Source organism: Pocillopora verrucosa, chromosome 3 (genome assembly GCF_036669915.1).
Source record: "Pocillopora verrucosa isolate sample1 chromosome 3, ASM3666991v2, whole genome shotgun sequence".
Taxonomy (NCBI): Eukaryota; Metazoa; Cnidaria; class Anthozoa; order Scleractinia; family Pocilloporidae; genus Pocillopora; species Pocillopora verrucosa.
The window spans coordinates 5,746,786-5,769,653 of record NC_089314.1 but is presented as its reverse complement, the minus strand read 5'-3'; the positions used below and the strand labels follow the sequence as shown (position 1 = coordinate 5,769,653).

The window sequence follows — 22,868 nt, the reverse complement described above, 5'->3', positions numbered from 1 at the left end:
TCCTGGGACTCAAATGGTAACCAAGAAGTCATTTTGAACGAAACCGAGACTGGTTTAGTATTCAAATGAACAGAGAGTGGTCTCTTAAGAAACTCTGGTGCTGCGTCGGTGGAGGGTATTGACGATAATTTGGTTTTATCAACTAAAATGGGAATTTAAATGGCACCGTAAAGAGTTTCTATATCAGACGTTTCAAGCGTTAGCCCTTCGTCAGAGCAGAGAGCTTATGTACCATTTTGGCGCAAAGTGAGTGGGTTTCTTCCGTGTCAGTAATATCAAGTCGATTTTCGTTTGACAAAAAATAACTTTTTAATTTCTTTTAAAACTCTTTACAAAATTCAACATATCATAAAGTCGTTTCTATTAACAAATAATCGAAATAATATACACAAGAAAAAATCTCGAAAGTTTACATCGTATTAGTTACTTGGCGCTTTGTCAACAAAGCCTCTATAAGCTTCAACTGATGCTTTATGTGCTGTAAGGGAAAAAGATTTCAAAATTATATCACAGTGGTTACTTTCACTCCGTAAACCTACGGGTGAAGAAATAATCGCGAAAACTTTTGAAAACGAAAATAGAACCTTTACTCCTTACGTCAGGCCTAGGTTACGTTACTTGAAACAAAGACACCCCACTGTCATGCACATGACGACATAAGACATTCTTCACTCACAGAGGAAATAAGGCATAACGACAATTCAGTTGTTGAAAACGTACCCAACGGGATATCACCATCATATGACAGAAAATTCTACCTTGGGAAATGTCGTAAAGGAAAAAAAAACTCTTTTTCTTTAAGTGGTTTTATGGTCACGTGTTAGCAATTCTGATGATCAGGTGTTCGAAATGCTTAGCAAATCAATCGAGGTTCGTTCTAAATCGAATAAAGTCGCACGTGAATTTCTTGTCTCATTTTTCAAGTAAGAACGCGGTGGTGTTTTTTGGAACAAAGTGAAGACAGAACTGTGCAGATCTTACCTTATACTCGTGGTAATCATTCTGCATTTCACCTCTGTCGTCTCTCTGCACTCGCCTAAAAGGCAAAGTTAAAAATAAGTATCAAAACATTAAAAACAAATTAGAATCCTTGAAGTTACACTTTGCTATTATGTGTTGACAACCAACTAGATTTTTCAAAAAGCGCAAACCGAGACGAGGCTTTACAAAATACTCTTTTTGCCGATAAAACGTCACACTGATGAAGAAGGCATTTTGTGCATCAACAATTGTGGCTCAGAAAACATTCGTGTCGGGTATTCTTGCGGTGTTTGTCTAAGGTAACTATTCACTTCTTCAATTTTTTTGTCCTCGACTGAATCTTTGCGCCTTCAACATACTGAAATAAATTCGTATGTGATTTTTTAACGAGAAAACGAAAGTCTACGTTGACTAATTAATGTTAAAGAAACTTTTTTTGGAAGAAAGTCAGCTAGTATGTCTATTACCGTCCAGTTTCCTCGAAGAACTCATCCTCAAATGTCTTGAGTTTCTTTCTCATTTTCTTTTTCTCTTTTTTTTTCAGTTCTAGCTGCTCACTTAACTCATCTCTGAAAGGTGAAACAATAAAAATCCAGTGATAAGTTATCAATAGGAATTCCATAACAATAGGAACGGTCTGGAAAACACACAGAACAGACGGCATCCAAAAACTGCTTGACGAATCAGCTAATGGGCCATGAGACTTGATACATTCATCCAGTATTTCATTCTGATATAAAAACAAATTCTCACAAGTGATCTACAGGGAAATGTGAAACAGCTAGAGGCGAGAATCACAGAGAGATTTTGGGAGTTAGAAGATTGCTGTATGACCAATGTGGACACTTGTGCTTCTGAGAATAATCAAGCTTACCGGCTCATTTCGTGGAATTTAGCATCCTCCCTGAGCTCGTCCCTCAACTGAGCGGAGTCACGGAGTGTCAGTGTGTCCTGGATTGTGTCACCAAAAGAGTCATCATCACCATCTAATGTGTCTGTGTAGGGCATGTTACCTGTACTACGCCTCCGCGGTGACTCCTGTAAACAAAGCGCGGTCTTACGTAAATTACTGTTCCACATCTTCAGCTGAAAGCGCAACTGAAAATGGTAAATTGATAACTGCGCAATATAAATTAATAATTAACAATTGTTCACCGAAGTGGTGGTAAACAGTGGAAAATGTCCACCACTCTGAACGACACTGAGGTAAATAACTGTTTTAGTATATACCAAACAGATACAAAAAATTGGTTTAATTCTTTCAATATACCGAAAAATGGTCGAATTGAACTCTTGAAGCGCCATTTTGTCTCATCGGCTGCTCGAAGGTGAATAGCACTTGCTTTTCATTCACCTTTGTGGTATATACCAAATATTATTATTGTCATTAAGGTAAATATTAACAGTGAAAGGCGCCTTCACATTGATTCCGGTTTTTACAGATAGTCTGTGCCCAAACCAAGTGAGCCATTCAGCCTGAGCTTATCCCGGTTTCCGTAGGATGAGGTTACCCCAGCATTTTATCAGGCCGGGCGTCCCTGACAATTGGCTGGTGTCGATGCACACTCCTGGGAGGGGAGGGAGGGGAGAGAGGGGAGAAGCACAGTGAAAGCGAAGTGTTTTGCTTAAGAACACATCACATCACCCAGCCAGGTCTTCAACCTAAACCTCTCGATTCAGAGCCCACCGCACTAACTCCCAAGATAGAATAAGACTAATCAAGAGCCGAAAGAAATCAAATAAAACAATAAGCAGATTTAATGCTTCATAAGCTGTGGTATATTTTACCTATGACATAATATTACTTTGCTCTCCGTCATACTTATTGTTTTATGTTAGAAAAACCATAATTTAACCTTACCATAACATTCACATAGTTTCATATTTTTTTACTCAAGTTCCGTTATTTCTTGATAAAAATGCCGTTTTTAGCAGAGCGAATTTGATAAGCAAATTCAGTGTTGACATGGTGTGCAGCTTGTACGGACCTTGCTCTTAAAAACCACGTAATACTAGACTGAAACAAGGAGTGACTGTATGACCCGGCAAAAGAGAGAAAGAAAAGAGGTTTATTTGTTGAAGCAAAAAGCAGTCCACCTTCTGCGTCAGTCACTTTTTCAGCAACTAAATTCTCATCTTAAAAAAGAAAAAAATTGCGTATCCAAGAAAAGACCGGCACAGAGGGGTGCTGACAAAATATCTCTTCTCTTCTTCCTTTGAAAAAAAAATGGCACCAAGAAAAATCTGGGTCCATCACGTGGAATCAAACTTTAAACCTTCCATTGCGCGACCTGTTGCCCTACCAATTCAACTACAAAGAGTCCATTGGTGAACAAATCCATATACATGTGACAAGGGTCTTGCAAACTGCTAGGATCAGTCACGTTAAAAACGCGTGTCTAAACACAGCAAGTGAGATGGTTAATTTTGAATTAAAAAAGTTGAAGAATTCCAGCCTACCTTGCTACCAGTGATGGGCAGAGACTGAGTAAGGTTTCTAGCAGAAGAGCCTCCACTGGGTGAGTGCAATAGAGCATCTTCATGAATTGGAGCCAGATCAGATACCATTCTATCGATTGAACTAGTGCGCGGCCGGTTACCTTGGACTTTCACGGGCGGTTCCGTGGCGGGTGTGGAAAGTTTCCGCTTGATTGTGCGGTATCTAGGAAAAATTCAGGTCAACGTCTCAACAAAGTACAAAATAAAAAAAAAGAGTCTCAACCACCACACCTAACCTTTTGCTCATATCTCTCGTCAAAACTTTAGCACTAACCTGTCATACAAAGGCCTCATCACATCCTTGTCATTTTTACTATTAGGCCGACCGAACACGCTTTCATGTTGAAGTAGCGCCTTTTGTACTGCCAGCTTCTCATCTTGAAGCTGGTCTCGACTCATTTGTTCTACCTCCTCCGGTCTGCCGGTATCCTTCCTCTTCTCTTGTAATTTTTTCAGCAAACTTTCCAGGGAGTGTTCGATACTTGCGGGCGTGGTGGTAAGTAAAGGTTCGCTATTACTGCTTTTCAATCCTTGTCCGCTCATCTGAGGCACAGTTTCGTTTAAGCGTTCTGCTTCTCCTTTAGCGCGTTCTTTCAGCTCTTTCAGCTGTTTTCTTGCACGGCCAAGTTCTGCCACGTACTTCTTTATGGGCGCTTTTTCGCTTTGTGAAGGTCTTCGCCCGTTTTCGTCCTCGAATGCGTCTTCGAAGTCGCGTATTTTCTTCTTGAGCTGACCGATTGTTTTAGTGAGTTGTTTGACGGTTAATTCACCCTTTGGAGATGTATCCACTCTAAAAAGATATGAAGGAAAGAGAAAGTAGGAAAATAAACACTTGGTGGTCCTATGCAAAGTGTTGGCCAGGTTCTGTAGCCTGGATAGGAAATCTTCAAAAGCTTTCTCTTGCAGTAATTTAAATCTCAAACAACTTAATAGTTTAAAACTAAAAAATATCAAGGGAAAGTCTTAAAAGCCAAGTGTTAGACATTGCTGAAGCTAATCTCGATGTGATAGCCAAAAATACTAGTTACATGTCCAAAAATCACGCGCTCTTTACGTTGCTTTCAAGATACAAAACGAAACGAAGTGAAGAATCGAAGCAGGTGCTATAAATAACTACAACTAATAAGTCATAACAACTATACGTAAAGAAATAGACAAACGGGAAAACTGTAAAAAAGAACAGCATGACACTTAAAATCGTTACACGAAATTCGGGACAAATGGCAAATTGAAGACAAAAAAGATTATTCAAACAGTCAAACGATAGATCCGAATGAAAAAAATCCACGGTGAAGAACTTATACACGTGATGTCAACAAAAGAAAATTACGCAGAAAAAAGAAACAGAATATTGATGAAACATTGATAAAATATGACAAAAAGAACAATACGAATTCATAATACGTTACGCCAATCGAATTTTTTGCGGCTAAACCCAATGTCTGGAGCATTATGGGACGAATAGTATTGTTAAAAATCGTGCCAGTCCACCGCAGCTCACCCTCACATTTCCTTAAGTTTTCTCTAACAATAATTACGCTGGTCCCATGTGTACTCCCGGGGGAGATTCACTTCAATAGTAGAATACCAGCTTGAAACCCAGCGCCTACACATCAGTCTCTATCACATTTCCCAACATTACTGGAGCTTACGCAACCATTAGTCTCCTTCCAGCAACTATAAAACAGTAAATGGCGCAAACAAAAGATCGGTAAAGAGCGCCGGAGGAAACAATTCTCAACTTCCGGCAGCTATTTCATCTCAAATCCCCCGTAGTTAAGCCCCCTTTCAACAACACTTTTCACATGGCACAAGTCCGTTACCTTCGTTCAAACCAGGAATGCTCTATCTGCTCATGGGGCGGTGATGGAGGACACTCGTGAGGAATGGTGCGGGTATCAATGGTAAGGGGCCTAGATCTAGGGGACAATAATGCTTCATCTGTGCCGAGCCCATCGTATCTTTCCCTGGGAGACAGCTGTATGCCGTCATCATGCTGCTGAAGCTTGTAGAGCTCTAATGGAGGGACAATGGGTGCTCCGTGATGCTTTTTCTTGTACTGCTTGGTAAGAAGTTCCTTCCTGGGTCTGAACGATGACGAATCTACTTCATCCACTTCGCCCTGCTAGAAGAAAAATACAATATAGCTCCAACAGAGTAACCAGGAACGAAGTAGACAAAAAATTTTGCTCAGTTTCTTTCAAAGCCTCACCGGGCCGAAAGCTTAAAGGCTATGGGTTGGCCAGTAGTGGTCATTCCGCCTGAATGGAGCCTTTAATTGTTCAAACACTCCACTTAATTGAATTAAAATAATGAAAAACAGCTAAGGAACCAAGCTCTAATAAATTATCCAGCCTGTAAATCATAATAACGCAGATAGCGTAATATCACAAATGGTGCAATCTGATTGGCTGAGCTACTCACTATCAATTCCGTAACAGTTAGCGATTAGGGTGAGTAGCCCAATTGCATGCGGCGTGACTTGTTTGTCTCATTATTCAATAAAAACAATAGCCTGTCGTGATGTTAAGTTTGTAACGACTAACAGATTTCTATCAAACAATAGTATAGTGCGCTCTTGATTTCTATGCGCTACCACCGAAAGTTTCATTTTATTTTCATTAAGTAGAAGAGTACCATCATCACTCACCTCTTGCCTGGATGAAGCTGAGTGCAGCTGAATCCTTGATGATCTGGAGGTTCTAGGTGATATAGGTGGTGTTGTCGACACTACATTTTTATTCTTTGCTTCATCAACTAAAGGATGTACCTTTGACTTGTTTTGTCTCTGTTGATCATCCTATGGGAAAACCATTGGAAGTTTACCAGGCAACACAATCATAACAACGCGAGGTCCTTATTGTCCATCTTGAAAAAAAACTTTGTTATTCGAAATCCATCTCAATTTTTTTCCGTGCCAAATCATTTCCGTTCCCTTTCGCTCCATAATAACTTCTTTTTTGTTTTACTATCTCATCGAAATAGTATTTTGAATTCAATTTCAATGCACGCTAATTGTCTCACGCTTGATCATTGATCATCCTTGTTCCCTTTTCACCTAATCTGAACTGTTTGGCTCTTAAAATTTAATTTATGACTCGCGTCAATCGTTTAAGCAATAACCGCCCTTTCTATCCGTTTACTGGCGTAAAAATCTACGAGGGATGGAGAGAGAACGTAAGAAAAGTTTACAAAACACGAGCCGGAGGTGAGTTATTTACCAGCATTTTCAGTGTTCCCTCAACATCCCAAGTGAGTTTTTTACGCCGATAAACCAACAGAACGTGTGACAGTGTTCTCTAATTGCTTTTATAACAAAGCTATTATGCCGGTGTAACCAATCAGGGCGTTTGCGATACTTAAAATATGGCAATCGAATTTTGCGCGTTCAAAGTTTTCGTACTCAACCTTACTGTGGCACAACTAGTGAAGGATACTTAAAAAATTAGACATAAGGTAATGGATTTACAGGTAAATGTTAGCTCCACAGCATCAAGAAGTACAAAAGTTCACTTACAAACGTACAGGTCTTGTAAAGGGCAAGAAGCGGACTAACTTAATGGTAGGTTTGATAGCCTATGGAGTGCACACTTTCAAAATTACTTCATAAGTACTAGGGATAAATATTGGCATTCACCAATCATACCTTGTCCGAGTATTCATCATCTTCGTTTGAGAAAATCTCACTAGTTTCGTGTCGTTTCTTCAGGCTTGGCCTTCGTCTATTTTTAGGAGGAGCTGCCCTATTACGCGTCAAAGATTCCAAAATCTCAGAGGTCCTGCTCACGCTGAACAGAGGATCACTTTTACCTGTTCCTAATATTTCTTGATAAATATCCTCGTCATTCTGCAGCAAACAAGCAGATAAAAGAACTTGTAACAAAGGGTTTTGAGTACGTTTTACAAGCCTGGCAGAAAGCGGTACCTGAGGCCGGAATTCGACAAATATTGTGTTCCTTTTTGTGTCTTGCACACAAACGCCACTGGCCACTGGGTTCAGTTGCGTTTGCGAGCAAGTCACAATGTTTCTCCAATTCAACACTCTTTGTTTCCCTTTCTAGAGGCATGACTGGGCGAAAGCTAATTGGTAAACGTGACGAGGAACAAGTTGTGGTGATGTTGTATTCTGGGTGTAGTAACTTATGATAAACTAACTGCCTATTTAAAAAGAGTACCACAACTGAGATATAGATAAGTTTAGCCGTGTTTACGCTATGAAATCAAGGAAAACTCATCCGCCATATCCCCAAGCGAAAATTTGCCTTGATCAGCGTCCTTTCCATATTAACCACTCAAGCATAATTTGTCTTGGAAAGCTTTACCTCAACAATGGGGTTCAAAATTCGTTTGTCCGCCTTAGGACTAAGGAACCTTCTAACGAGCAATTTCCTGTCTTTATCACCAAAAACCACCTTGTCAAAGTTAATTTTGTTCAGAAAAATTTGCCATTGCAGCATTAGTTGTTGATAAATGGGTACAGTCTTCTTTGCAGCCGTTGTTTGGTATAGTGACGCAACGTTGGCAGGATAGAGAACGTGTTGCGTCACGTGACCAAAAAAACAGCTGCAGAGGGATAGAACTGAAGATTCAAATTTTCTAACAGGCCAGCAACCTTAACTGAGGTTTATAACTAAAATTGGAAACCTCTTGTGCAAAAGCGCTTATGATGCTGGGTAACAGAATCTCCACTCACTTTTTGACCATCGTTTTTCCGAGGAAATGTAGAGCTGAATATGTAATTGCTGTTCTCGTCCTTTGAAATAAGAGGAAATAGAACGCTTAAAAACCACAAGCAAAGTTGTCGCTCTCAAAGAGTGGGCGCAGCGAAAGGGTGTACCACCCAATTCTGATACTGAATAATGTCAGCCATGCAGCTTTGAGTGCTTGTCCGTTTGTCTTAGAAATTCAGTAAGTGTAATGAAGTGTTCCAATTGTTTGTCAATCCCCAATGACAGATTTTGAAACTTTGGAACAAACTCAACGTTCCACTGAGCTTGAATTTTTTTTTGGTTCGTTTGGAGGTTGTGAAAACCACAATAAAGTTTCTTTTCCTCTACTTCAGATAATTCAGATTATTCTCTTAATCATGGTTTATCAATGGGTCTGGACAGCATCCGACCAGTTCCTTCAACTTTGTTTCATCATCTCATCGCAAATCTCTCCATGACTTGCTTGACATGTTCCTAACAAAAACAACGAGATAAAAAAGCCACTTACCACACCAATAACTATTTCCTTCTTTTCGAACAATTCAAATCCTTCAGATTTGGGTCTCTTCTTCACAGGTTTCACCACACTTCCCTTCTTAACCTGGTCTTCTTCATCTTTAGTGAGCAAGTCCACAGCTTCCTTTGTAACCTTCTTTAGCGGGTTACTGTTTTCAACAATGCCGCTTGAATCTGCAAACGAAGAAAAAAGTAAACTATTTGAGTTTACACATTTTTGAGAAAAGACAGTGGTGACATAAATAATACCACTACTACTGCTAGATACTTCGAGCGCTGTAGTTAGCCAATTTCGCGGGCGCAGTAACAATAACAACGACAGCAACAGCAAAACCAACACAACTAACGGCAGATAAACATGTCACAGGAAGTACAATGGCTTTACCTTAGAGCCAACAGTTGTTACTGCCATGTTACATTATGCAAAGTATAAGGCTACCTAAGCAGAGTAATTCATATGCTCTCACTTATCCTCAGTGAGTCTCAACCACTTGTTCACATCATTTACAGCTAAATTCACCCACCTGATGTCTCTAGCTGACTCTTGACATTTCTTCTCCTTCTCCTCCTTGGTTTGCTAGCTTCCTCATCCGTGTAATTACGATTTGGTAGTGGTGGACCTGTTACTAAGATAAGCACACAGCAGAAACCTTCAGAAGCATTTGGGATAAAGTTTGGTTCTAAAGATTAATACATTCTTAATTTTCAAAACAAAAGGTTTCCCTAGTGAGTGTGGTGTGAGAGCCCAAACTGCGGTCATTCTGTTGTGTTCTTAGAGAAAATACTCCACCCCAGCAGTAACCACTCCACCCAACAGTTTAAAAGGAAACCGACAAACTGCTCGAGAGAATCGTGAGGACACTTGAGCTTTAACTGGTCTATCTACTGTAATGGAAAAAACATCCCTCCTAAGGGGAAGGGGAATGGGGGTAACAAAACGCCTAATGGCCTTATCCTATGGAAACCAAGACTAGCTTTAGCTCCAAATATTTAATTCTATCACCCTTTACACCTAAGCATCAGTACGCATATTCTCCAAACTGTTCTCCATACATTTCCTTGGGTGCCAAAAAGGGGAATTTGTTTTAAAATCACGAGTTTCTTTCGTTGGTGATCATTTGCTTTATTCTCGTGATTTTAATGTTTGATTCAGGGGTGATATTGTGAGGAGAAATTAGATACTGGTCATTATAGGAGGTCAAGGGGTTAAACCCTGTAGGAGTGATGAACAAGTAACTTTTCTTCATTATATCACAACATTATCCACCAAGTAGGTGACAAACATAGACTAACACATCAACTGGAGGGTTTTATCCCAAAATAACACCACACTCTTCAAACATAGTTAAAAGGAAATCTACAGCACATGGAAGAGAAGATTACATTTCAGAAGTGGTATGAAGAAGTGTTCCTTGTGATTGTACACACCATAGGTCATTTCACCCTTTAGCCATGATGATGCACAACAGCTTATCATTTTCATTGTTAACATACCTTCATCTCCTGACTCTGGCGAGTGTGGGCTGTTTTCATCTGTAGACGTCAGGTCAGGCCCAAACAAGTGTTCTTTGATGGTGTCATTGATTGTTTTTTGTACAATTCTAAAATACAAAAATAAACATAATTCCATGCTTCATGTTGTGTCCATGCTTATAAGCTATTTCAGAGTATAGTGTAAAACCATATAGTTAATATATAAAAGCTGACAGGTATTCTGATGAAGTCTCTTGTTCAACTCTGACTTGGCCTGTGATTAGAGATGTACATGTACATCAGAGAGTAGGTCTTGCAATTAAAATGCTCATTAGCAGTTTATCATAAGGACCCGAGCTTTAATTGCTTAGCCCTCAAAAAGTAAATAAAAGGTGTACGTACTTCCCAGTTTGTAACAAAATCCTGTGATACCCTAAATACAATCAACTGTAATCTGTATCTAGTGCTACCAATACTTACTCCTTGCCAGCAGGGGGCTTGGTAGATTCTGGTATGGGGCCTGAATCACTGGAAAGGTAAGGAGTTACAAACATTTTTAGAGGTGCATACCCAACTATTTCTAAGGGCAAAATTCAATTCATCATGCTTTTCTGATGTAGGCAATCTACGGACCAATCTACTGCACCAAGTTTACACAAGCCAGATTATATGAAACCTCTGAATCAGAAACTCTTCCCTTTGATATTTAAAACAAGGAATGAGAATTAAATGAGGAAAATGGGATAAAATCACAAGAAAAAAGATCATTTTGGCAACAGCTTAATTAGTTAACAGTTTACTGATAAACTTATTAGATTTGTTCTGTTTTACTTCCTCACTACAATTTATGTGAATATTGGTACTTGTTTGCATTTTTTTCATATCTGATTTTTTTTCTTCTAATTTTTAATAAAACGAAAGAGGTTTCAGAAGTTAATTGTGACAACTTAAATACTGTATGATTCTTATCAATAATAATAATAACAATAATAATAATAACAATAATAATAATAATGATAATAATATCTATCACTTGTCAAACCACAGTAAGGCAACTGCACAAAGTGATTGTTTTTCAATCATGAATGAACTACTTTCAAATTTCAATAGAGAAAGAAATCAGATACTTTCAAGGACCTTAACCAATTTCAAGACCCTTTTCAACCCTCATGAGTCATGACATTCACTCACTCAGCTATTCTCTGTTTTTTGTTAAATCACTCCTATAAAAGATGCGTCTACAATCATGAAAAGGGCTGTAAAAGGTCTTGAAGTAAAAGCTATTTTCCATGATGCAAAAGAGCAAAATTGTTTGCATTGTTGGCAAACATTTTCTCTGTGGCCATTGATGATGGGAAAAAAAAAAAGAAAAAAAAAGAAAAATAGAGGCAGGGACATGACAATGAAAAATTTACCAACAGTCCACTTTCACATATCATATGTTTGCAAAAAATTATCATGTTCAAAAGAACTCAAAATGATACACAGTAGTGTCTTTATAGAAAAACAACTGAGAAAACATCTAAGAATAAGCATACACTTATGAGAGAGTATTTAACCTGATCCTGGTGTATAGTTGCAAATTATATAAGGGGTGATGCAATTTTCTATTTTCAAACTGCTATGCTAATACAAGCAAGATCATGAATGTCTGAATAAATGCAGCATTGTGTCCCAGTTTCAAGTGAGTCATATGAGTTTAATCTGAAGTGTTGCACCAAAAGACAGTCACAAAGAACATAGGAAAAAAAATTAAGGGATTATGCACTTAAATGTAGAAGTAAAACCATAAATCATCATTTTACTTTCCCTCAGAACAAAAGTCTGGAATTAAGCATTTGATCCATACATGCAGACATTCATGGCATACATGACAGATAACTTTACCCTCAGATAGTGTATTTGTTGTCAAATTTACCTTTGTTGAGTATTCCATGATGGTGAAACAGACCTCACATACATATCCAGGTCTTCTGAGTGCGGTGTTATACTAAAAGAAAATCAATTGTAAATTATGAAGGCTGGACAAATGTTCATCCCAAAATTATAAAATTCACCAAAGGCACACAAATAAATCAATAATTGCCTACTATAGCACCTGCAATGAGTGTATTTCCATCCTTAATAACATACTGTTTTAATTATTCAGGGCAGGAAAGGATTGTCAAATTGTCAAATAACACAAGTCTATTTCATCTACATCACAGCCATAACGAAAAAAGAAAACATTGAGCTTTCATGAGAACCCTGCTACATAAGTTGACTTTCAGATTTCTAATATTTGACATAACACTTATTGAAATGACACACATCTTCCTTGAGAATTTCAAAGTAATAATTTAATTATGAAACCCTCAGACAATGTGGCTGCTGTAAACTGCCCACAAAATGTGCATATACAGAACATCTGCCCCAGTAAATTGCCATTCTGTACGATTTCTATATCAATCAAGCATAATGCATATTCAAGGCACACAGGAAAATGCTTTCCAGTTTTTTCTGATGTGATATTTTAAAAATTTTTGTGTGAAAAAGACTTCAGATCCTAAAATAATGGCTACTTCATAGCCTGACAACACAACCAAAGATGAGCTTTTCATGGGAAAATTAAAAAATGTAAGTTTGACATGGTCAAGCTCAAAAAGCTTAGCAAAGCAGAAAAGTGGTAGTGCTAAAACAATGTCAACCATTTGCACAATCACCACTATAATTTTTGCCCAGCTACATTGGAAATAACAAGAATCATAACCCTGTATAATGACATAATTGGAAGGAATGGTAGGGAAATGCAAGAGATATATCTACTGATTGAAATTATCTTGGTTAGAGATGTGCCATACCTTGCATCAAACATAATTGTGTCAATCCCTTTGCATCTCAATACATGTCTGTGGCAATGACTTTTGAATAAATTTCACACATAAAAAAAACTGTATAGTGACAGAAATGAAGCTTATCTTGTGAAAAAGTGAAACCTTGCAATCTTCTTTATCTAATACTCCAGGAAAAGCTTAGTCATGTTAATTTACAAGTGAGATCTTAGAGAGTGAAAAACAAAATACTTGTTCCACAGCCATGAACACAACCAATATTTCTCAGATGTTCATTTGCATAGGAAGACATGCAAATCTTTACAGTAATTAATATTGTGACCCTTGCAAGAGATAACATCACACACACATCACTTCCAAGTAAGCGTAGAATGCCATCCATGTTCCAGTTATTAAAACAATAACACACAGTATCAAAGTGCAGTTTGCAATTCAAAATTAAAGGTAAAGCTAAACTAAACTAAAAGAATTTGTCCTGGCCATTATGTCTACCGCTGAATCCATTATAGCACCACTGGGTTGTTTTAAAAACAAACAATTTTCCCTAATAAATTGCACGAAATGCCAAGATAAATATTTAAGAGAAACATCCAAAACATTATTATCTTATCCAAAACACTTTAAGAATGTTTTAGCTGCCAACTATACCTTATCATTGTTTCACTCAAATTTTTCAAGAACTAACATGCATCTGTACACTTAAGGAACACAACTAGTCAATTGTCATCACTGAAATTATTTTGGGTATTTCAGCAATTTTGCTGACAATGCAGTTTACATTTCCTTACATCATTTCCATTACAAGGAGTACAACCTGTGGCATTTTTTCAGTTCCCTAAAAGTGGCCAGAATGCATATGGTGTTTCACTAAAACTAGTGCACGCATTATGTCACAAGCTGCTCTTAGGATGTGAACAGCATCTGTACCCATTTAAAACAAGATAAGGCAAGATAAGACAAGTTGGAGGAGATAACTTTGCATCGTTAGCTGAACTAAAGGAAAAATTGGATTCAGGGGAAAGTTAACCTCATGAGGTATATGTAGAGGAGTGCTGTATTCATAACAAAGGCTGAGGTTATGCCAAAATTAACAGTTACCGTAAATGGTCAATGTTTTTGTGGATAATCAGATGTAAAATTTAACACAAAACTGTCAATGAATATTATTTTGACCAAGGAAGAAGGCACACAGCTCACAGGCCACTGTCTGGCAGAATGAGTAGCTAAATGTAATTTCTCCATAGTTAACCTTGAAACCTAATGGGTCAAAAGCTCGTGTAAACCACACCCTACAAATTTTTCTACATCTTTATTCCAATCCTCCCTCCTATAGACAACACTTGGTTATTTGCACTTTGTAGTAAATGACTGGCTAACCCTTTCAATCACAAGAGAGGCCAATATCAATACATCATCAGGCATAAAAGTGACCAAAAGAAAGAAAAATATCAACTGAGGGACATGGCTTGATTCAATGTGAAATTTTCAAAACTAAAATCCCAACAAACGTCACTGCTACAGCAAGTAGTGGCTGTTTCCTGAAATAACCTAGTATCCTTAAGACATCAAACCCTCCATTTTACTAGTAATATGCAACATAATTTGATTTTTGGAGCCAAAGTCTTATTGAAAAATTTGAAAAAAATATTAAGTGGTTAACTACCAGATACCAAACTTATTATCTATGGTAATTGCTTCATTCCAATGAAAGCTGGGATGAAGGGAAAATTCTCAAAAAGAGTATGGCAAGAGTATGAGTAAAAGAAGGAGAAATCCTTGAGTAGTTACTTACTGAGTGGAGGACTGTGGAGCCTTTTTTGGCTTCTTTACTGTGGCATAAGTGGGGCCATCTTCTCCAGCCTTCTCTTTCTCTCCCACGAGATGAAATGAGTCCTCATCACTGGCTGAGCTTTCATTCTTTTCATTAACAATCTGTAAAAGAGACCAGTCATTACAACAGCATAGTACCTTCCCATTATCAAAAAAATTTGATAACCAGACACCTTTGTCCACCCAGGGGGTACATACACACACTGTATGGTCCCCTGCAACTTGTCATGGAAACCTTAGCCAATACTGCAATGGACTATACTGGCAACACACCTTTTGTAGTGATTTGTTGGGTACCCGTAGTGTTGGATGGTCATTTGTCCTAAAAATAAGACAAGAGATGTTAGCTAACATGGCTATTTAGTTAAGGCAAGACATCACTACATGCCAATTTACTGTAATATCTATCCATGTCTACAATCACATGACTGTAGAGTCATAAATCTCTAGAATTCTACACTACAGTTGAGTCAGAACAATTTCAAACTTCTAAAGCTGTGTTTAGAAGCTTCTTCAAATGTTGATCTCTTTATAGTAGGATTATTTGAGGTGTAAATGGGTGAAAAAGAGCACAACAACTCACTTTGTTTCTTGAACTCTGAATATGTCAGTAGTGGCATAGGGAGACACCTATAAGGTGAAAATTTTAGGCCTTTATTATAATGAGAAAGTATAACAAATGAAAGCGAGTGAACAACAACAATCTAAACTTCTTTTTAATAAATCAAAGAACACCTATGGCCAACTTGTGCATAAAGTACTTAATCTAGAGATGAAACATGGTTGTGCACTAGTAATTACTGCTCTTTGTAGCAATGCAAGGTTGCCGTTATCTTAACAGCCAAGCTTCCAAAATCATGGAGAGATCCACAAATATGGTGCCTACCCAGCTTTGCAGATTAATAAATGCAGATAAATCTTCAAAAACAGCACTAAATAGTATCTTGTGTTTATTAAATTTCTGTTGGCAAAATTTATCAAATTTAGATGCTGCAATCCAAATCTTTGCTTGCACAAGCCAAATTTGACTACTTTCCATTTCTATGTCAGGTTTTGCCTCACAGTTACTCAATAAATATTTGCATTGTAATACAATGACCTCAGTTCTTATTTTATATCAGATCATAAACAATCAAAGCGATTCACAGTATTAAATTTTGGTTTGTGCTCAAACTTGATAAACTTTCGTTCACTTGGAAAGTGACATTTAAAGCAACCCTGCTTAGTATAAACTGTAATGAGGCCTCTCTGTCATTTTATGCATGGTTACAACTCCAATATGGTTTCCTGCTCAGGCAAGATTGAGACAACTAATTAAGGCAGTGTCTACAACTTAGTGAGTGAGTGAGTGAATCATTTGCATATCAGAGTCCACATAAAAGCTTGTTTGCAAGAGTTAAGAATGGACCAAAGGCATTACCAACCTCAAATAATGTGTCAAATTCTTCAATAAACCTGCCAACTATTGCATTAGTGCGTCCTTGTTCTCGCAGACCTTCTAATCCATCACCACATCTGTAACAATACAATTTGTGATTCATTAACCATGATCATATCTTTTAACCCTTTATACCCTAACACCAGCATGCAAATTCTCCCCTCTGTTCTCTACACATTTCCTAAGGTGCTGATAAGGTGAATTTTTTTCAACATTCAAGAGCTTCTTTAGTTTGTGACCATTCCCCTTTATTAACCTTAATGATCGATTCAAGGGTGATAATGCAAGGAGAAATTAGATACAAGTCACTCTAAGGGGTCAGTACATTTAACTTAAAACTTAACTGTCAAGTGTTGATAATACCAGCTATAAAATAGTCTCTCAAGATGATTGGATAGCTTACCAATTTGTACAGGCAATCATTAATAACCTTTCTTTAATAAGCAACTATACAACAAAAGCACATTGGCCTGTTACCTGAAAAAGTTTGGTCCAAACACAATGGCTAAAGCTGTTGAACTCATTTTATTGTTTTCTGTGGAAGACGTCAAAACACGTGAGTAATTAAACAGTGCAATGATGGACAACAGCTCAAATGGTTAGCTATAGAAAAATTCACCTACTAAATTACCTTCACTCATAGAGACTGTTACAAGAAAAGTGCAAAGGTACTTGAGCAAGTGGTAATTTGATGCTGGAAGCTTCTCTAGCAATGCCTTCATATCAGATAGACCCCCACCATCATCTTTATGGGCTAAAACAAGTACCGAGAAACATATAAAATAAATGAAGAGTACAAGTCATGTATGTCTTAATAATTTAGGAGTCTGGAAATTGTTTAAAGGATATTGTTTGAAAAAAATATTTCTATATAAACTAATGTGCTTTAAAATGATTTCCAACCCTAAGAAAAGCTGTAACTGCAATTACAATAATTTTTAATATCTGTTTTATATCCCCAATCAGCTGCTGACACATCACTTGTCTTTTATGCCACTCTGTCATGTTGATGAATGATGGCAATGCATTAATCATTCTCAATCCAAGGCTCTTTTCATGCAGTACAGGCCTCTGAGTTTTATATAATAAACAAAATTGAGAATTATACACAAGCTTGTGTAGATATGAAATTTCCCTAAGAGTTTTCTACTCAATATCTCACTTGATAGATATCTAGTTGAACATTCACAGAGAAATTCCAATCAGCGTAAACCCATGTATTTTCTCTTCATTATATGTATCACATTAGCTGTGACATGCACATTGTTAGGACATAATTCCCCTCACACCTTGATAAACTTTGATGAAATCTGCTGTCATATCTTGAGGAATAAGTGGCTCAGGTAGTTCTCTCTAATAAATGTAAACAACCATTTAAACATGCATTGGTGTTAAGTAGTATAAGCAAGAAAAGAGATTTCAGTCAAAAAGGAAGAACTTTATGATGTGTGCCTATAAACATGACTGCCACTTTCTGCTTCACAGTAAATCAACCAACAGAAAGTCAGATAATTAATCGACAAATCTATGAATCAATCACAAGTACATGTAGTCAACTACTCCCTTCTTACCAAGAAAAGTTTAAGTAATCCAGCAACAGCCATAACATCTCCAACTTGTTCCAAGTTGGCTTCACCATCTAGATGGAAGTGAACACAAACACAAGAAATTACCCTTTTTCACATCAAGACCAGAGTTGCAAAAATTACTATCTGTCACAAGACAATGTAAAATAAAAATTGACAGATATCAAACAATATAATTATTATGGACAAATTTGATAAAAATAATAAGTCACAGGGAGATTTCCTGTCAAAAAAATTTCCAAATAAAAACAATAAATAGTAACATCAAAAACATGTCTGGCCACATTTCTCTTTTGTCTCATGAAATGGAAGCTTAATAGAATTCATATCTTTTCAAGATTCAAAGGTTATTTTCCATTCTGCAGACACTACTTTAGAAAACCAGACACCTAAAGACAGTTTAATTTATTTTTTCCCAGTATAAAGAGCAATTTTCAATTGAGTACTGAAAATAATCCATGATTACCTTGCCTTTGCCTTACTTTCTCCTGTGATTGTCCAGAAAACTTGCCCCACTTTTTCAACCAATCAGTTTCACAGCTAAACCTATCATAACCTAGCCTCTTGTGTTTATTGCAATTTCTTGTTGGCCCCTAGTGATATTTTTCTTGCTATAATTGGCTATTGTGATTGTTTTAGTTTTGGTTTTAAGACTCAATTGAAATGCGCTCTAACTTAAATGGTAGCACTATAGCGATAAAACAGGATTTAAACATTACCTCTGTCGTATGTTGCCTTGAGGGACTCAACCACCTTATGATTACCACTTATTCGAAAAATTCCTTCCTGGTTTAGACCTAAGTGACAGAATCAAGATTACTGAGTACAGATACATGTATGTATGTAGCAAACAGTGATATCATGATTTCCTCCCTCTACCCCCCCTAAAAAACATTAACTACATTACCATGCTCTTTGAGGTATTCTACAATGCTTGTGATGATCGGGGGTATTTCACATCCTTCAGACCGCTTCAGTAACTCATCAATAGAAACTCCGAAGGTCCTGTTGGCACCTGGAAAAACACACACATCAAATAGTAAGAATTACAATGAAAAATAAACTGCCATTATAAATGTACAATTAAGAAAATGACAAAGTAAATTGCCTATGTAAGTACAAATTATTTCTCTGTTCAGACCATTTTGAAATTTTTTATTTGGTACAGTTATGACAAATAGAAAACAGAGAAAATTGTCAATAAATATGCCAGTTTATAAATTGTTTTCAACAAAGGAATCCAAGAGTACAACCATAGCAATGTTTTTTTAAAACGAGTTGATAATATAAATTGGCCACTATAAGAGTTTCTAAAGCTGATGTTTCAAACATTACAACTACAAACATAGCCCTTCATAAATGGCCTGGATATAAATTGATTCTCCAAAGGGGTTTACAAGCCACAAAAATTACAACATCCAAACAGGATAAATACAAGTTATAAATGTTCTGGTATGAGAACATATAAGAGATAACAGAAATTAAAGAGAACGAAAAAAAAGAAAAAAGGAACACAAACAAAAACAATGTTTATGCCCAACCATACAGTACCTAGGGGAAGGAATTTTATGGAGTTAAGGGCTGAGAAAAATTATTTCTACTTCACCTTCATTTGCCTTAAATACAAAGTACCTCTTAGGAGACCTTTAAGAAACTGGGATTCTGGTACGCTTCGTGAAATTTTCACTATGCAAGCATCATCATACATAAAATTATCGTGTGTGCTAGATACAGTCTTTAGAAAGTTGCACTTTTTTGGATATTTGTACAAGTTTTGGGTTTACCCTATAACAATTTTGATGGTGTTTTTGGTTGATTTTATGTATATATTTATTTGATCAGTATTTATCTGTTAGCATTTATTTGCAATGATACTCCTTTATTTTTTCTACCACTTTCCTAATCACAGAGATCATATGATTTGCTTCCCCTCTCAAATATTATAAACATTTGGATTGAATTTATCTCATATTACTTTTTCATTTCATATTTACAGTACTATTTATTAATGTGATTCTGCTGGATAACAATTACTAACACGTAGCCACTGATCAGACAAGGATGATGCTAAATATACTTGCTTCTAGTCAAGAAACAAGATTAAAATCATTCGATAAATATCTTTGGTTGATATTTTTCATTGCGATAAACTGTATTTATAAAATCTGACTTACCACTGCCTGTACTTTTCCTTTTTGGCAAGGGTGAACTGATTTTTTTTTTCATCTTTGCCATTCTTGACTCGGAAGTCTGTGAGACAGAAAGCTGATCGGAGCCCTAAAGAATGAACAATCAAGGATTTGGTAAGAGACTTAAAAAAAAAAAAGAAGTATGCTAGCAGATATATGTCTCATGACAAGTCACTTCACAATGTTTTACTTGAGAATATCAGTTAAGAGACCTAACACTTGCAAAATAGAATAAATTTTTCCATTTACCATATGAAAAAATTTGTAGATCATTGGAAATTTGTTTTAGCATGTATACATGAATTCTCTTATAGCTCTCCTCATGACAGTCCATCACATGACACGTCAGTGATACTGTTAAAATAACGTGACCGACTCCCATGTAGTATCTTGAGGATCACTGTTTATTAATGATATTAGTATTCTTGTAACTCCTACATATCTGTATATCTGACATATTGTTCATACTTTAAAGCTGTCTTAACAAATAACTGAGAAAACATTCAATAAAACTCTAACTGAAGAGGGGATTTCACAACAACAAAAGCATAGTATTTTTGTTTCATCAGACCAAAAGGTGAAGCTGATGTTTCACAGGGAATATGGATAACCCTGTAATATGAGACTAATATGGTATTTCACATAGACATGTAATTAGGGTTCCAAATTTCTGAGCCTTGAAAAAATCATACAGCATTGAACCATAAGAACCTTTCCTTCCACACTCAAACACTGTTGTTTTGTCCCTATTTAAACAATACAATAATTCAGCCCAATCCCTTTTCCCCTTTAAAGTACACAAAGAAGGAAAATAATTCTTGCCCCCAAAAGTTAGTTTGACCCTTTCCTTAAATTTGCAAACAACTGTATTCTAAACAACACCTGTTCAGCTTTTCAGATGAGAATAGTTTTTCAAAGACTACAGAATAATAAACCTTTGCTAACACTAATGGACGGAATCCTAAAACATTACATATTTATCATTGGCTGATTCCAATATTAATTTCAACATACTGATTAAATCCCAAAAGGAGGACTAAAGAACAAAAATAGTCCTTGCAAAAGAAGGTGTGTATTTAAAAATTACAAAATAATGAACTGTGCGATACGCACTGCATTTTGTGGGAGTGAAGCGATAACGGCTGAAATATTATGACAAAGTGCCTTTCCGTAAATAGCCATGTGTATTACACTGCGGGCATGACAGTTCACCAGCAGAAATAATGGTACACCCGGTAAAGACAAAACAAACGCATCTGGTCTTTAAATTTAAAAGGAAAAATGAAATCGCATATCGCAAGAGTGTAGTATTCAAAACAATAAAATTGAAAGGGCCGAGGGGAGTCTCTATGTCCGGATAAATAGGTTTTATATCAGCCAGAATCTTTAAATCGCTTCAATGTAGTGCGGATTATAGTTACAGCAAGAGCAAAATGCAACGTTAGCATACAGCTAGGGAATGGTGATTCTAACCAGTGTAAGGCCGTAAAGGGCACTTTAAGTTTGCTATTCACGGCCAAGAAACGGGAGAACGCGGAAAAAGTGGGATTATGTATTCGTTAATCTTACCTGCTGGTTTCTCACGGAAACGCTTGACTCGGAGGCGCATATCAACATCGGACGAATTGCCTGAGTAAGACCTGTTTCTACACTACGTTGTCGATTCACCCCTCCTTCCCTCTGACTCATAGATCCGTGCTTCCAAACTTACATTCAGCGTAATAATCCGAAAATAAACAGCGAATAGATCGACCAAATGAGGCTACAACGATAATGCACCTTGAACCATTAAAAGGATTCCTTTCTGGAGCTTGTCAGATTCTCATGTTAGGTAGAATCTTATTGAACGTCAATTAAACCAGTTGGACACAAAACCATTGCAAGTTTCTCCTGAACTGTTTGAAACTGGCATGATCCCGCGCGAAACTTGTTTGATGCAGCCACGGACTGATCAAAAGTGTGGCAGACCGAAGCAACTCCAATCGTTGATGCGATTGCTGACGACCTAAACAGAAAATTAGGGAGCTGAAGTCAGTTTCAATCAAATGACAGAGGTTCGCTTCTATGTTTGCAAACAACACAACGCCTTAAACAGACCTTAAGCAAACAAAACCTAACGAGATCCCCTGCGAGAGTGGTCGTACATTTCCCTCTCGTTGATGAAGTCGATGTCTTGTAAACGGTACACAGAATAACAACAAGTAATTAGCCTAACTTGCGACGATCGTGGTCAAAGAATTCATTTTACATACCTTGTCGACGAAGATTTTCATAGAGCAGCAGCGTTGGGAAAGTAAATAATAAATAACAAAGAATATTCTCTCTAAAAGTCACTGGATTGATATTCAGTCCGTTGTTTTCAAACGCTTTGGGCTAAAAAATACTTCTTTTTCGGGACTTTCTTAGCTGAGACCACTTTCCTCAGTATTTGTTTACAACAGAGCAGGTGCTTATGAATCACTTATTTAAAAGTGCCCAGAGAAAACCCGCGATATTCGACATAGATTGTTCCGCCAGTCAATTTTTCAGTTCAGCTATCTAAACTTAGTTTGCTTAAATTTTGCGTGTAAATACAAGCTCACGTCAAAAGAACCAATCAGACAGTAGCATTTTAGTCACATGGACTATCCCATGGATCATCTTGGGGAGAATTTGATGAACAAGTTGTCATCCTGCCCAGATTGATTAAGCAATTTTTCATTTTTTCTTTTTCAGGTTTTCAAAAATGTTCCTGATATTGAATCCATGGTTAACTTACTAACTTCACCTTATTTTTCCTGAATTAACAGGCAATTCCTTAATCTAGTACCCGGTGT

The 22,868-nt window shown here is 37.0% G+C and overlaps 1 protein-coding gene across 3 annotated transcripts; it reads right to left on the bottom strand.

The window, feature by feature from the left end:
* Nucleotides 1–284: 284 nt before the first annotated feature.
* On the bottom strand, nucleotides 285–22,610 carry LOC131798141 (protein FAM13A). Of its 3 annotated transcripts, none has more exons than XM_059115794.2 (28): nucleotides 22,305–22,610; nucleotides 21,622–22,057; nucleotides 20,038–20,140; nucleotides 18,771–18,878; nucleotides 18,583–18,660; nucleotides 17,849–17,916; nucleotides 17,567–17,630; nucleotides 16,909–17,031; nucleotides 16,755–16,812; nucleotides 16,264–16,354; nucleotides 15,423–15,469; nucleotides 15,113–15,161; nucleotides 14,802–14,941; nucleotides 12,097–12,168; nucleotides 10,659–10,706; nucleotides 10,200–10,306; nucleotides 9,230–9,331; nucleotides 8,698–8,879; nucleotides 8,174–8,233; nucleotides 7,127–7,327; nucleotides 6,131–6,280; nucleotides 5,304–5,605; nucleotides 3,755–4,270; nucleotides 3,442–3,643; nucleotides 1,856–2,019; nucleotides 1,449–1,550; nucleotides 982–1,036; nucleotides 285–478 (listed from the first exon to the last, which is right to left on the bottom strand). In XM_059115794.2, the coding sequence occupies exons 2-28, from the start codon at nucleotides 21,739–21,741 to the stop codon at nucleotides 410–412; spliced, it is 3,381 nt and encodes a 1,126-aa protein (XP_058971777.1). In that variant the 5' UTR covers nucleotides 21,742–22,057; nucleotides 22,305–22,610; the 3' UTR covers nucleotides 285–409. The 3 variants fall into 3 exon arrangements, with proteins under 3 accessions (XP_058971777.1, XP_058971784.1, XP_058971789.1); XM_059115801.2 differs by having other exon boundaries at nucleotides 5,304–5,602; XM_059115806.2 differs by lacking the exon at nucleotides 8,174–8,233.
* Nucleotides 22,611–22,868: the final 258 nt, after the last annotated feature.

Coding starts and splice junctions, on each gene's coding strand:
- LOC131798141 (XM_059115794.2), bottom strand. CDS start 21,741: ATGAGTCAGAGGGAAGGAGGGGTGAATCGACAACGTAGTGTAGAAACA. Junction 17,917..18,582: donor CAAGGCAACATACGACAGAG/GTAATGTTTAAA, acceptor ACTTCCATCTAG/ATGGTGAAGCCAACTTGGAA. Junction 15,162..15,422: donor TTCAGAGTTCAAGAAACAAA/GTGAGTTGTTGT, acceptor TCTTATTTTTAG/GACAAATGACCATCCAACAC.